General features: G+C 46.2%; 1 protein-coding gene across 3 annotated transcripts in view; it reads right to left on the bottom strand.

Moving 5' to 3' along the window:
• hira (histone cell cycle regulator a) overlaps window positions 1-15940 on the bottom strand; it is a 130089-nt gene that overhangs the window by 93723 nt on the left and 20426 nt on the right. For 2 of the 3 annotated variants that reach the window (XM_085961968.1, XM_085961970.1), the window contains exons 2-8: window positions 12812-12874; window positions 12051-12161; window positions 10891-10981; window positions 10324-10418; window positions 5146-5241; window positions 4695-4855; window positions 3482-3649 (exon numbers count right to left, since the gene is read on the bottom strand). In XM_085961968.1, coding sequence (XP_085818094.1) covers window positions 3482-3649; window positions 4695-4855; window positions 5146-5241; window positions 10324-10418; window positions 10891-10981; window positions 12051-12161; window positions 12812-12874 — 785 coding nt within the window. The remainder of the gene's footprint in view (window positions 1-3481; window positions 3650-4694; window positions 4856-5145; window positions 5242-10323; window positions 10419-10890; window positions 10982-12050; window positions 12162-12811; window positions 12875-15940) is intronic. The other variant, XM_085961969.1, reaches the window with a different exon arrangement.

Raw genomic sequence — 15940 nt, 5'->3', positions numbered from 1 at the left:
CAAATAGGTTGAGAACCCCTGCCTTAGCCAATTTTGTATCCACACAGCACTGCCCCTTCAATCCCATGGGTTTCAATTTTGCCAACAAGTCTATTATGTGGTACTTTATGAAATGCCTTTTGAAAGTCCATATACACAACATCAACCACACTAATCTTATCAACCCTCTCCATTAATTCATCAAAGAACGCAATCAAGTTAATCAAAGATCATTTGCCTTTAACAAATCCGTGTTGGCTTTAATTTATTAACACATATTTTTCCAAGTGCCAATTAATTTTGCCCATTTTACTATTTATATGTTTATAAATAAAAGACTTTTGGGTTCTCTTTTGTTATCTGCTAATCTCTTATAATCTCGCTTTGTCCCCCTTATTTCCTTTTCAGTTCTCCTCTGTACATTCAGTGGAGAACCAAGCTGAATACAGAATTATAATTATTGAAACAGAATTATAAATCTGACATTTATCATAAGCCTCTTTTTTCTCTCTTATTTTAATCTCTATACCTTTAGTCATCCGAGGAGCTCTAGCTTTGGATGCTCTTCCTTTCCCCCTCATGGGAATGTGTCGAGTCTGTACCCAAACTATCTCCTCTTTGAAGGCCTTCCATTGCTTATTTACTGTTTTACCTGCCAGTCCTCGATTCCAATCCACCTGGGCCAGATTCATTTTCAACTCACTGAAATTAGCTCTCCTCCAGTTGTGTATTTTCACATTTCATTTTTCCTTTTCCATAACTACTCTAAACCTAATGACTGTGAATATCAGAGAAAAGCTGAGAGAGAATCCAGCAGCAAGTCAGAGCTTCTGAACCTCTGCACCAACCATTCGTTAATGATTGCTTTAGTCGTTGTGTTGTACTCAGTCCTGTGATGGGAATATGGTTGGGGAATAACTCAGGAGTTCCCAGCACATCATGCTGTAAAGAGCAAGCAAGATGCATAGGAAACAAGGTATGAAATTATATCAATCCTAAAGGCTTGTATCCATCAGACCTACTGAAACTTATCCAAAATGGGATGGGGGAGGAAGTACTGGAGATGCAGATTTGGACTCGGGTTCTGCTCTAGTCCACCGTCAGGATCTGGAACGCTCTACCTGAAAAAGGTGGTTGAGGCGGATTCCATAAATAATTTTAAAAGGGAGTTGGACAGGTACTTGAGGACAAGGATCTTACAGGTTTACGGACAAAAAGCGGGGATGTGGGACTAAGCACAACTGCTCTTTCAAAGAGCACGATGGGCCGAATGGCCTCCTTCTGACCTGTAAGTTTCTATGATTGTATAAGGAATGACTTCAGACCAATTCCTCCTGGCCATTAGGATTAACAGCATTATTGATGCATCAAAGTCAGACCAATCTGCGCCAATCCTCAGTGAGTAAATGCATCACATGAAGTGATGCTGAGCCATATACACCAGGAAAGTCTCAGATTCACTCCTTGACCTGCGCTGAGAGCTGATCTCAACTGATACAACTGACCGCAGTGGCTGCATGCTAGAGAATAGGAAATTCTAATAGAATGGAGGGCCAACAGTTGTGAGGTTTAAGCAAATAGAGGGGTGCAGGTAGTGAGGGATACAAGGCAATGCTCAGAAATGGCCTTGTCTATGATTGAGATGATGGGAGTAGAGGTGTCATGGGAGATGGCAAGGTAAAAGGGGTGGCCATGAATAAGAGTTGGAGGGAGTGGTTGAGAGAGGACAGTGAAATCGGAGAAGGGCAAGGTGAGTTGAAACCAAGATTGAAATCACCAAAGATGAGGAGTCGTTTAGTGCCGAGGCAAGAAAGGAGAGGGAATATTTTAGTGAGTAACTGGGGATGGGGCTTGGGGGAGCAGCAGAGAATGAACATTTTAAAAGAGTGGTGAGAGGGGTAGAACAAGGTATGAGAGGAGTAGGTGGGAGAGTCGAAAGGTGTGATTTGGTGATAAGGGCCACACCGCCACCAAGGTAGGTGAGCGGGGCATATGGTGTAATGTATAGCAAGGCAGGGAGGCTTGAGTAAGTGACATGGCATTGCCGCCCTTATGCCTAGTTTCCATCAAAGCCACGATGACAATGCAATCATTCACAATAGGGTCATGGATACAAGGGCCCACTAATAGCCTATTAATGTTCACTGTCCAGGTTAACACTTAAAGAGTAGCAGATGGGGAACTTCACTCACACAACCACATCCAAGCACAGGTTTGCAAACTGGGGTCCCAAAACCCAGGGATCTTTGAAGGCACCAGATTCCTCATGTTTTTTTATTGCATTTATTGATTTGCTGATTATTTCAGTCACTGTGTCCGAATAACACACATTTTCTGGAATGACTACTGATTTCCTTTTCGTAGTTGACACCTTTTGGAAGTTAGGACAGGGATCTCCAGGAAGGAGTCAATATTTGCGAGGTCCAAAAAGGAAAGATTGAAAGCCATTGTCCGAGCATGAGCCACCAATTCCAGGTGAGGGAGGGGTGGGCCTAATAAATCGGAGGGAAATTTACAGGATCCAAAAAGCAAATCATAGCTCCTAAATTCAGTTTTTGATAGCAATACAAAACTCTCATACAAAATACACCTCTCCTGCTTTTTTCTCCCAGCAAATGAAGAATATATTCACGATGATCTTACATTGGGCCAGAATTTACTGTAGCTGGTGAACCGACTGCACCCGCTGCTCGTTAGACTTACCCATTTAATTTCCATGAGCTTTTGCAGGGCAAGTTGCTACAGGGCATCTGGGATCTGTATGAACAGGTCAAGCCACTGTGCATCTCCTTAACCAATCAGATTGAATAATTATGAATGGACAGCGCAGAGTCTGAACCAGGAAGCACAAGTTGGAATATTGAATTCAATGTCAAATCAGGTACAGAAAGCGAAATAAAAAGGAGGAAAGAAAGACTGGATTGAGAGAGGAAAAAAGGGACAGAAAAAGTTTTTTAAAAAATGTAAATGAATTTTTTTTATGTCCAACAGTTAAAAGCTGAAGGAATGAGATTCCACGCTTGTAAAAGTTAATTTTCCGTGCCAGAGAGGTTGTTTGGCAGTAATTAAGACTTATCACACCTTTAAAAATGGTACCGAGACTGAAATGGACAAGCCCCGACTTTGTGGAGAATTTAGTCTGTATCTACCAGCCAAGCATAGGGACTTCACGCCGTTCACTGCATTTCAACAGTGAATCCAACAGCGAGATGCCATTTTCGAGAAGCTAACAGCGGAGCAACACACCTCGGAAAGCAACTTATGGATTTTCGCGTTTAACCATACATTGGCCCTTGCCTGATGTTGCTATGCGATTTGCACATAAATAACGGTGAGCCAGCCTCACCATTATTTTGACAGTAAATTCTGGCCCAGTATCTTTCTATTTCCCATTCTTTTCTCTCCCTCCATAAATCAGAATACATATTTATATACAGCACACACTTAGAAATGACACTCTTCCAAACGGTTTCCTGCGGGTTCCAAAGGTCAGAACACTTACCACTACAGTCACTGCCTTCCGATGGCCAACGAAGTCCATATTTGTTTTCCAGCCGTCCCGCTCAATGATCTGCGCTGTGGGGCCTGAGTTGTTCATTGCGTGAGCAGATACAAGGTAATGGCCATCCGGGGACCAGCTTAACCGCAGCACGTGCGTTGTGCCTGCACACTGCAGAGAGATGAAATGATCACATGGACCATAACCCTTCATGGCCACACAAACCATGCTAACACGAGACAACCTACACCAATTTACCACCAATGGAACAATCACAAGTCTTGTAGTAAACCTAACTCCACTGAAATACTAGCACACCAAGTTATCTTTTTGTAATTCTTTCAAGAGAGCATCAACTGGTTTGGTATTGGCCAACATATTTCCAAATATGAAGTGACTTTTAAAGGACAATCTCAAAGAAGCCTTTTCTAACAATTTCACCTGAAGAACAATGGGGGGCAATTTTCAGGTGACCAATTCCACCAGGCAGTCTCAGCCCACCGCCTGTCCGATGGAATCGGTCCGAGGCCCAAACAACATGGTTGGATGGCATTTCTGTACCACTGCGAGTTGTTCACGCATTTCAAGCGGCTCGCTGATCAGAGAGGGATAGAATCCGGGGCTCCAATATGCAGCCCAGTTGGTGCAGGTATGCGAAGTGGGAGGCAATCATGGGGGAGGACTGCAAAGGAGCAAATTGCGAAGGGCCACAAGGAGCACTGATGCTCCACCTGACCCACAAGAATCGCGTTTAAAGCCTGAAACGTACCTGTTCTGGAGTGGCCTGCCGTGATCCCTTTAAGGACCACTGGTTCGGTCGCACAATACCATATTACCAATGGGCAGAGCATGTGTTAATCTAGTACTGATATAGGATGCCAGTCTCTTTCAGCTCTTGGGGGGGGGGGGGGGGGGGGGCAGCGTCCTGGCCATCTATTTTAAGGCCTAATTCTTTCTAAAATAGAATCTTGGGAAACCAATTGGCAAGCAAATTAAAAAGAAAAATTTAATCTGCCGATCGCCCCGCTCTTCAACGTGAATGCGACGGTAGGGAAAGAGGGCAAAAGAGATGCTGGTGGCATAATGGCTGCCCAAAGGCCTGCATTCTAGTTTTCTACAGAGGTGATCTTATGGACAGGCTTCTCAAGCGACAAAAAGCAACAAGGAACTGCACCACCCCAGGACAATGATTCAGACATTTGCTGAAAATACTTACTTCATCAAAGGGTTTAGTGATATTAGTCTCCAGCTGCCAATCCATGGTCCTCCACACTTTTAAGCTCCGGTCGTCTGCTTGGGATGCAATGTACTTCCCAACAGGATCCCAGGTGAGGCCCTTCACCAAGCCCGAGTGACCCCGTAACGTTGCAATGATCTCTGCAAGAAAGAGAGTTGAGAAGTGTGCACTGTTTAGTCATCCTTGAAGTTTACAACTTTCCCAATGAATGAGAACCTGTGCTGTGTCCGTAACCTACGTGATCAACAGTAAATTTTATACACAGCGTTCAAACATCATGATTGCAAGTCCTGCATGGGTTTGAGGCAACGAATATCATTGCTGAAACTGAACCTTCAATGCTGCTCCATGAAGAAGTTCTATTCATAATAGTTTCAGTCCTGCCCTTATAGAACCTGTTCAGCAATTTAAAGCCAAGTTCCAATCTCACCTGGGAACTTTAGAGCATTCCAGATAACAACGGTGTTATCTATACTGCAGGAAGAGAGCCAGGCATCGTGGGGTGACCAGGCCAGGTCCATCACATCTAGAACATAGACAGAATCCTCAGTCAGTGTATTGTACTTCAGAACTGCTATATGTGAGCTCCAAGGTACAGCCAAGAAAGGGAACCTCAGTCAATACAATGTGCTGTTACTATTTTAAAACAATTTATACATTAGTGATTTTTTATGATCATCAAGCTAAGGTATGCCAATGATGGGAAACAAAGGCACTCTATGCATCCAAGATCGCCTTGAAGCACTCGAAAATCAAATGGCCAAGATGTACAGTGAAGCTCCCTATATTTTTCCATGTTGCAAGAGGGAGCCATACTGCAGTTAGAGAGGAACTTTGAGGCAGAGGAGGTGACATAGGTGGTCATCCTTTGGGAAGGCGGGGGAGTGGGTGGGAGAGGATGAAGAAGGACTCAGGTAGAGGCCGTGCTGGAAACGCCTCAGGATTTGAAGCGCTCCAATAGGCCCACAGTGCCGGATACCTATGCTGCAGACAAGGATTGCAATTCAGGGATGGGACCTCACAGGAGATACCGCGGCACCATGAAGCAAGTGGTTACCTGCGGAGAATGGGAGGTGAGCTCCAAGTGTAGTTATATATCAATTATTAGAAGACATAGCATTTTTTTTTTGTGGCTGGCAGGGTCCCAAATGCCAGGTCAAAATGGAAGGGGTGAAGCTGATTTTGAAAACAGTGTGAGCAGCCTGAGGTCATCTTCTCATTGGAACCAATGATGTAGGGAAGAAGAGCTGCTGCAAAGGGAGTTTGAGGAGTTAGGTATTAGTTTAAAAAGCAAGACCTCCAGGGCATTAATCTCAGGATCTCTCTCCCAATGTCAGGCACTAGGGCAGGACAACGCTCATCTTGACAGATGGTTATCGCGGGAGGATGAGAGATGTTTAGGGCATTGAGAAGAGCGCTGGGGAAGGGGAAATTCTACAGATAGGATGGGCTTCACTGAAACCGAAATGGTACCAATATCATCACACACAGCGAATTTAAACTGTACGGCAGGGTAAGCGGCGAATCTTAGGGGATATGTTTGACTGTTCCCCATAAGTATAGTGAAGAGGTAAAGCAATCAAAAATGTAATGCACAAGGGGGGTATAGAAAGTAGTACCGAGGGCAGATAGGAGCGAGGTTAAAGAGAAGGAAAGAAAAAAAGGGTTTTGAGGGCTACGAGTGTGTCAGCGTGGTAATACATCTATTCGAATGTGAAAAGCAATTGAAATAAAGAGCAAAAAACGAGAGGCACTAATTAGAATGAATGGGTATGCCGTTTTAGCTTCGACAGAACTTGGTTTCAGACAGGGCAAGAGTGCGATATACCTGGTTACAGAAATTCTGGGAGAGATAAAGGGGGGAAAAAAGAGAGATGTGGAGTGGCCTTAATAATTAATTCACAAGGTGGATGGGGAGAGTTTCTGCGTGGTTCTCCCATCGGAACTTTGCTAGAAGATCGGCAGAAACCCTGAAGAAGCAGCACAAATGGTCGTTTTTAGCCATTTCACCGAAAGGTCTGCCGATCTCCCCTCAGAGAATCCCGTGGAAATTCCAGGCAACGATTTCAGACATAGAAAGGAAAGTGCTAATTGATGACTGTGTTCAGATAGAGTCTGCCTAAATGAGCAATCTGTTATTAGAGTGGGAATACATAAAAGACAACTGAATAATTGAGAGAGATTTGCAGTAGTAACAGTTGCACTGATGGGATAAGCAGGACAAGAACGTGATCTGAAGTTGAGGAGCACTTAGGAAATTGTGACCATAACCAGATAGGTTTACACTGAAAACAGGCAAAGAGAGAGTCTAAGATAACGGTGTTAGACTAGAAATTAGCTAATTAGATTACAGTAATTGGTTGGAAAAAGTGGCAGATGAAATACAAAGACCAACAATGGGAACTATTTAAATAGGAGATGAATAATGTACAAGTTGCATACATTTCAACTAGGAATAAAGGGGGTACATCAAATGCAGGGATTCCATGGATAGAGGTTGGGCCAACAAAAATATTTAATATAAAAGACATGACAAATATAAGTGATATAATAGATCAAAATTATGAGAATTATAAAAAAGGTAGGAAAGAAAGCAAAAAGAAATTAGGACGGGTAAACCCAAGTAGAAAGGGTCAGACCTAGTATGAAGGGAAACTGGCAATCAACAAAGTAAAATGGAAAGGGCTTTTAAAAGCACACAAGTAAAAAGATAGTCAAAAAAGGAATGGGACCACTTGGAGACAAAGGGAGCCAGCTTGCATTTGAGAATGACCAGGTGTTGGAAATGCTCACTATATATGTTGAATTAGTTTTTACAGAGGAAGGTGAATGTGACATTGTAGACGAGTGAGCAGGATATGGAAGAGCCACTAATGAAGATAAATATTGAAAAGGACATTGTATTAAGAAAGTTAATGGGACTAAAAATAGAAAAGTCACAAGGTCCCATTGAGAGGTTAAATGCGATGTAAAAGCTTTCAAAATTACAAATGGCTTTGAGAGGGTAAATAATGATAAGATTACCTCCACTAGTCAGAAAATTGGTAACATGGGGGCATAGATTATGGATCACTGGAACAAAAAGGGGGAAGTCCGCAGAATTTTTTTCATACCTAGGCCTATTAGAATATAAAACACTTTACCATGAGTGGCTCATCAGGCAGAGACTACAACAGCATTTAAAAGGAAATTAGGTAAGTATTTGAAAAGAATATAAAAAGATACAGTAAAAGGACAAGAAAATGGGATTAGATTAGATAGCTCCAGTAGGAGAAAGCACCAGCATAAGTACAATGGGCCAAAGGGTCTTCTTTTGATCAATGTAAAAAAAAAAAGACTTGCATTTACAGTAAACTCTTTCTTATCCGGCATCTACGGGACCAGGATGGTGCCGGTTGATGAAAAATTCTGGATAATAGAGGTGGGCCATTTTTAACACAAACAAAAATAAAAACCACTGACTAACTCGGCCACCGCGGGAGACTCGGACTTGGCAAAACGAGTGCTGGATGGATTCGGCAAGATTACCGGTTATCTATTTTGCCGGTTATTAAAGTATTCCGGATGATTAAGTGCCATTTAAACAAGATATATAGCGCCTTTCATGACCACCGGATGTCTCAAGGCGCTTTACAGCCAACGAAGTACTTTTGAAGTGGAGTCACTGTTGTAATGTGGGAAACGCGGCAGCCAATTTGCACACAGCAAGGTCCCACAAATGTGATAATGACCAGATAATCTGTTTTTGTTATGTTGGTTGAGGGATAAATATTGGCCAGGACACTGGGAAGACAGGGCCTCGGTTTAACATCTCATCCGAAAGACGGCACCTCCGACAGTGCAGCACTCCCTCAGCACTGCACTGGAGTGTCAAACTAGCTTTATGTGTTCAAGTCCCTGGAGTGGGACTTGAACCCACAACCTTCTGACTCAGAGGCAAGTGTGCTACCAACTGAGCCACAGCTGACACTATGATTCGACTTTGCCCATCATTGTGCCATATCCCTGAATATTAAAAATAAACAGAATGTTTCCATTTCTTACACCAGGCAAGTCTAAGTCAGTGCTGTAATGTCTGCAGTATATTTTTGCAGAGCCTGAGCTCGCGAGGGAGGAGTCAAACAGCGCAAAGTCTTTCAGCTCCCAGTCACCCTTCAGGTCATTTGCATGTGGAATCTGCCTCTGGCCAAATGTTATGCAACTTAACAAGATTGACAAATTTTATTAAGGACCTTTATAGGTGACAGAATCTTTATTCCCACCAGTCTGGATTAGATGCAACTAAAGGAAACTGCAGCCAATACTTTTCTGTGACAGCTGGCTTCTAAAAAGTTCTGCAAGAGTAACCAGTAACCTGTTCATTTCCCTCTGTAGAGAAATACCTGCCTTTTCTCAACAACAACTTGTATTTATATAGCGCTTTTAACGTAGTAAAATGTCCCAAGGCGCTTCACAGGAGTATTAAAAGACAAAATATTTTGACACCAAGCCACAGAAGGAGAAATTAGGGCAGATGACCAAAAGCTTGGTCAAAGAGGTAGGTTTTAAGGAGCATCTTAAAAGCTTATGGCCTAGGCAACAGAAGGCATGGCCACCAATGGTTGGGCGGTTATAATCAGGGATGCTCAAGAGGGCAGAATTAGAGGAGCACAGATATCTCGAGGGGTTGTGGGGCTGATGGAGATTAGAGAGATAGGAAGGGGCAAGGCCATGGAGGAATTTGAAAACAAGGATGAGAATTTTGAAATCGAGGCGTTGCTTAACCGGGAGCCAATGTAGGTCAGCGAGCACAGGGGTGATGGGTGAACAGGACTTGGTGAGAGTTAGGACACTAGCAGCCGAGTTTTGAATGACCTCAAGTTTATGTAGGATAGAACGTGGGAGGCCAGTCGGGAGTGCGTTGGAATGGTCAAGTCTTGAGGTAACAAAGACATGGATGAGGATTTCAGCAGCAGATGAGCTGATGCAAGGACGGAGACAGGCGATGTTACGGAGGTGGATATAGGCGGTCTTAGTTATGCCCAACAGCACTGTGAAATCGGGTACAGCCGTGGACAAACTCTTAACTCATCCCACTGTCAAATTAATTTTTTTCTTCCCTCACCAATTTCCTCCCCTCCCTCCACTGACATATTGCTGGGGTATAGTTGGACAGGCACTGGTTCTTCTGCAGTACCTTGCCCAAGTGGCCATTATTTGAGAGCTTAAACAGCAAGTATCGATGGACCACTCAATCACATGGAGCTGCCAACTTCAAAGCCAAACTTGGCCTCAACTAACATCCATACACGTGCACCTCCAGCGGAGGTCTCTGGATTGAGATCAGAAATGGAAATGGTGGATAATTATCTCTTCCATAATCCAGGGGGCCAAAGCCAAATGTGTGGCCTGCACCACCATCTTAGATTAGCTAACTCAGCACAGATTGAGGATCAATGCAGGGACCGTTCCAGTTTACATAGTTCAGGTACTCATTAAATAAATTCACTGAAGATCGGGGAGCCCACTTGCATTTCATTTCATTCCGCAAAAACTGTTTGAAAAAATAAAACTGTCTTTCACTGCCCCAACTCATGAGAACAGACAGAACATGACCTTCAACTCGTACCTCCTGTATGACTTCTGAGGATAGAAACGCATCGCCACTGTTCCACATTAGCTAGCTTGCTACTGGAGCCAAAGACATTGCTCGGTCCGATATAACTGTAAAAAGCAATCACACGGTCATCACAGAACCTTTAGATTCTGTACGCCATCAATGAAGCTGCAGGATATCAAATCAAGCATGGATACCACATATCAAGCATGGATATATCATTTATTGCATATGCTATGGATTAACAGTTGCTCACCCTCATGTCACAGCACAACCAAAACTTGGCAACTTTAAATGGTTTGTGTGTTGTCAATATTAATTTACAACAGTACAATACAGATGTACTGGATACACCCGTTATATAAAGCATTATAGCATAATGTGAATCTACTAGATCTCCCTGTATGTACAGCACTACAATGTAACGTGGATCCACTGGTTACCCGTGTAAACCAGCACTCTCCTTTGCATCATTCCTGGACATAATTATATATTTTTGCAAACCCAACCAAGGAAAGCCATTGATTGGGTGTATATGCTCACGAAGCCTGCAGTAATCGGGCAGTCAGAGATACTTACGCAGCTCTCTTCCACAGCATGATCAACTTGTCATCTCCACCTGATGCCAGGTACAATCCATTATTAGACCAGCGCACACAATTCACACAGGCTGCAAGGAAACAGAGGCAAACATTAGCAATTTTCTGTTTCTCCCCAAGAGTACAGAGGATCCAAAATAAAGTTTAATTAAATAAAAAACACACAAGAGCTCAGCAGGTTTACCCAGCGAGTGGCTCAGCTATACAGGGCAAGGTGCTTCCAAGTTAGAGCTCGAGTCTGTGATGAGTTATATGTGGCAGAAGAGGCCCTCCAATTGAGCCTCTGTGCCCAAAATAGGAAGAGAACATGGGCTGGGGTACCCATTTCCAATCACTATACAGGGACGCAGGCTGGAAATGTGCAGGTGTGAGCGTCAGGTGAGGACACGATAAGGCTTAGCCGGGATGTCCTTCCCCCACAGTCAAATAGCCTGACGACACACACTGTCAAAGGTCACATATAAATAATGGTCAATTGGACAAGTTACCAGAGGCTGGCCAGCACTCAGGCGACCCATACCCTAGCACTGACTCAATTTGCTCTGGAGAGGGCGAGAGAAAATTGGTGCAGCGGTGAAAGAATGAAATAAAATCTAAAAATGCTTTCACTATTAAAGAATGACATTCATATGAATTAATACATAAACCTGATATTATAAACAGAAGATGTCGTAGTCTAGTTCTTACCTATGGTCTTGGCAGATGAAACTAAATGGTTGTGGAAATAGTCTCAGAGAAAAGGCCATTCTACTTTTTTTTTTTTAAATGGGGGGAGGGAGGGTTAATAGCACTTCTAATAACTTTGCTTTGCTAAAAAGATACCAACATTGAAATAAGATAAATGGAAATGGTGGGAGATGCACCTAATTAATCACTCTTGCTGTATGGGATGACTATTCTCCACCCCTTAAAAAGACAGTGATTTAGAGGATTAACAGGGGAACAGTTACAGTCAATATCTCACAAAAGATAGCCTTTACAGAGAGACAGGACAAACCAGGACTTTACAGAACCCTCCTAATGGAATACACTTTATGAGGATTGTAACAGTAAATAATGAGTGACAGATCACTGAAATATTGGGCAGTAAGTCCCCGAGTGACACATAAAAGGTGCTTTCTGCGTATATTTCGCATGTACCCAGGTGGTTATCCATTTGGCAAAGCATTTTGGGGATAGCCTCGTTCTTCTCGTCCTCCTCTCGAACAACTGGCGGCATGTTCCATATGACAACCTTCCCTGAATCCTCCCCTGTAGGCGAAAATTAAACATTGAGCCTTTATTTGTATTTCAAAAATATAGATTACAAAAAAAAAAAGCAACTCTAGTAACGGTTTGTAGATCGGTTCTGTTCAGGGATGGTCAAGGATTCCCTGGGAACAGGCGAGTGGTGGAAATCTCTGTTCAGTACATCCCCAAGGCAAAACATTCATACTGAATTAAACCCCCCCAAGAAGGGCAACTGGCACTGAGCTATCTGAGCAAGCTTACAGTGTGACGCAGCAGAAATTGATCTCTCCAGGCAGGGCAGAGGCACCACAGTGAGAACCAACTTCGCATTGCTATGGCTGGCTCGTCGTACCCCCAGAGCAAGTGGGCACTTGAATAGGCCTCTGTATATGGCAAAGGCTATCATTTCCACAGCAGGGCGGCTTACAGCTGCCACACGGTAATGCAGAGGGCCAGTGAATCCGCAGCTTGCAATCCATGATATACAGGACCGAGTAAAACAAACTACCTTGCTGTCCAGGTTATCAAACACTCTTAGCAAAAATTACACTGTAGTTTCTTGTGGCCGCAAGGCTGATCATGAAAGGGGACAGCAGCCTGCATGTCACTTGGGATTTCGGGGCCTTAGATCTCGAATCTAAACGGTAGGCAGCCTGCAGCCTGGCTCTTACCTTGTCCACCTGTTGCAAACTTGGTTCCATCGGGATGAATGTCCACAGAAAATATTGGCTTACCTGGAAGAAGATGATTAGGTTTATTGAACAGAAGCATCACATGCTCGGACCCAAAGGCCACAGCAGGCACACAAGCCAATCCCGTTTTACAATGAAGTGAATGGCAACAGTTGCACTTTCTTCATTTGAGGCCCTGACGACTTCCATTTCACGAGGTAAAAACCTTCCAAAAAATGCTCAAAATGGAGTTACTGATTCCCTAACACACCTTTTCCATTTTAGCAATTTTCACCATTTATGTCATATTATTCTTTCAGCATTTTTTTAGTCTATTCCATGTATTTTTTCAATCTCTGCTTACCCATTTTTAAAGACTTCCAGCTTACTTCCTAAACCTGCTCGATCTTGGTTTTAATAGTAACCTTCCATTCCAACATAATTTGCACCCTCTCTTTTACAACTTTGAAAGAATTCCATTTCCAATTTGTGCTTTACCTCCCATTATTTTTCCAATTGATGGCTTTAAACCAGCTGCCCTGAAGATTGGTGCATTCAACACGTTGACTTTCAGCATCAACACTAGCGACATTATGGTCAATATTGCAGTCTTGAGGTCCACTGGTAATACCAAGTTAAGTACAGCATCGTTCCCAGCCCTGTTTAATATCCAGGGTCAAAAGCCAGTGTTGCACAACTTCTATGAGCTGAAGATACTTTCCCATATCCTAGTTGAACATAAGAAATAGGAGGAGTAGGCCATACGGCCCCTCAATCCTGCTCCGCCATTCAATAGGATTATGGCTGAACTTTGACCTGAACTACACCTTCCCGCCTGATCCTCATATCCCTCAATTCCCTTAGAATCCAAAAATCTATCGCTATCAGCCTTGAATATACTCAACGACTAAGCATCAACAGTCCTAAATGGCCGACCCCTTATCCTGAGACTATGCCCCTTAGTTCAAGACTCTCCAGCCAGGGGAAGCAGCCTGTCAAGCACTGCTTCCTCTAAGGTGTGCAGCTGCACGCGCACTGATCCCTGAGCTCCCGCGCACTTCAATTGAAATCCTGCACAGAGAACGGGACAGCAGGAGCGGCGGAGGGGCCCCATACACAATGACCCCGGGAATCCAGACAGAGTTGTTTGTGAGTCTTGCGACCTCAGAGCCGGTCGCAATTGCAGCACTTGAAGTGTGTGTTCCGATGGGTTGTTGTGCAACGCCGGGAGGGGTTTGGGTTTCTGCCTTGAACTTTGACCCTTCGGCTGGACAGCAGGGGAATCCTCCGCACTGGGATTATTTGCCTTTGCAGCCTTCCATGCCAGTTCGCAGTATACCGAAGCTGCGCAGGCGCAGTATCCAGTTGGGTCACGCTTTCGTCGACTCCATGCAGATGTCAGGGGATCCGTTGTTGGCCGGTGAAGGGAAAATCGAGGATCATAAGAACATAAGAAATAAGAGCAGGAGTAGGCCATTTGGCCCTTTGGGCCTGCTCCACCATTCAATAAGATCATGGCTGATCATCGATCTCATCTCCACTTGCCTGCACTATCCCCATATCCCTGGATTCCCTCAATATTCAAAAATCTATCGATCTCTGTCTTGAATATACTCAACGACTGAGCCTCCACAGCCCTCTGGGGTAAAGAATTCCAGAGATTCACCACCCTCTGAGTGAAGAAATTTCTCATCTCAGCCCTTATTCTGAGACTATGACCCCTGGTTCTAGCCTCTCCCGCCAGGGGAAACATCCTCCCTGCATCTACCCAGACAAGCCCTGTAAAAATTTTGAATGTTTCAATGAGATCACCTCTCATTCTTCTAAAATCTAGAGAATATAGGCCTAGTCTACTGAATCTCTCCTCATAGGACAATCCCCCCATCACAGGAACCAGTCTGGATCTAAAGGGGAGAGGGAGAGGCCAGGATGGGGGCGGGGGCGGGGAAAGAGAAAAAGTGACCGGGGGGAGAGCGGGGGAGGGACCTGGGGGGGGGGGAGAGCGGGGGGGGGGGGGAGAGCGGGGGGGGGGGGGGGGAGAGCGGGGGGGGGGGGGAGAGCGGGGGGGGGAGCGGGGGGGGGAGAGCGGGGGAGGGAGAGCGGGGGAGGAGAGCGGGGGGAGAGCGGGGAGGGAGAGCGGGGGAGGGAGAGCGGGGGAGAGCGGGGGAGGGACCGGGGGGAGAGCGGGGATGAGGAGAGCGGGGGAGGGAGAGCGGGGGAGGGACCGGGGGGGAGAGCGAGGGAGGGACCGGGGGGGGGGGGGGGGAGAGAGGGAGGGGACCGGGGGGGGGGGGAGAGAGAGGGAGGGACCGGGGGGGGGGAGAGAGGGAGGGACCGGGGGGGGGGGAGAGAGGGAGGGGACCGAGGGGCGGGGGGGGGGGAGAGAGGGAGGGACCGGGGGGGGGGGAGAGAGGGAGGGGCCGGGGGGGGGGGAGAGTAAGGAGGGACCGGGGGGGGGGGAGAGAGGGAGGGACCGGGGGGGGGGGAGAGAGGGAGGGACCGGGGGGGGTGGGAGAGAGGGAGGGACCGGGGGGGGGGGACGAGAGGGAGGGACCGGGGGGGGGGAGAGAGGGAGGGACCGGGGGGGGGAGAGAGGGAGGGACCGGGGGGGGGGAAAGAGAGGGAGGGACCGGGGGGGGGGGAGAAGAGAGGAGGGGACCGGGGGGGGGGGGAAGAGAGGGAGGGACCGGGGGGGGGGAAGAGAGGGAGGGACCGGGGGGGGGGAAGAGAGGGAGGGACCGGGGGGGGGAAGAGAGGGAGGGGACCGGGGGGGGGGAAGAGAGGGAGGGAACCGGGGGGGGGGAAGAGAGGGAGGGACCGGGGGGGGGGAAGAGGGGAGGACCGGGGGGGGAAGAGAGGGAGGGACCGGGGGGGGAAGAGAGGGAGGGACCGGGGGGGGGAAGAGAGGGAGGGACTGGGGGAGAGAGAGAGGGACTGGGGGAGAGAGAGAGGGACTGGGGGAGAGAGAGAGGGACTGGGGGAGAGAGAGAGGGACTGGGGGAGAGAGAGAGGGACTGGGGGAGAGAGAGAGGGACTAGGGGGGAGAGTCATAGAGTTATACAGCACGGATAGAGGCCCTTCGGCCCATCGTGTCCATGCCGGCCATCAAGCCCTGTCTAATCTAATCCC

The sequence above is a fragment of the Somniosus microcephalus genome, chromosome 19 (genome assembly GCF_052327205.1).
Source record: "Somniosus microcephalus isolate GS21.2 chromosome 19, FLI_Smic_1.0, whole genome shotgun sequence".
NCBI lineage: Eukaryota > Metazoa > Chordata > Chondrichthyes > Squaliformes > Somniosidae > Somniosus > Somniosus microcephalus.
The sequence above is the reverse complement of the archived record's forward strand: the minus strand, read 5'-3'. Positions and strand labels throughout refer to the sequence as shown.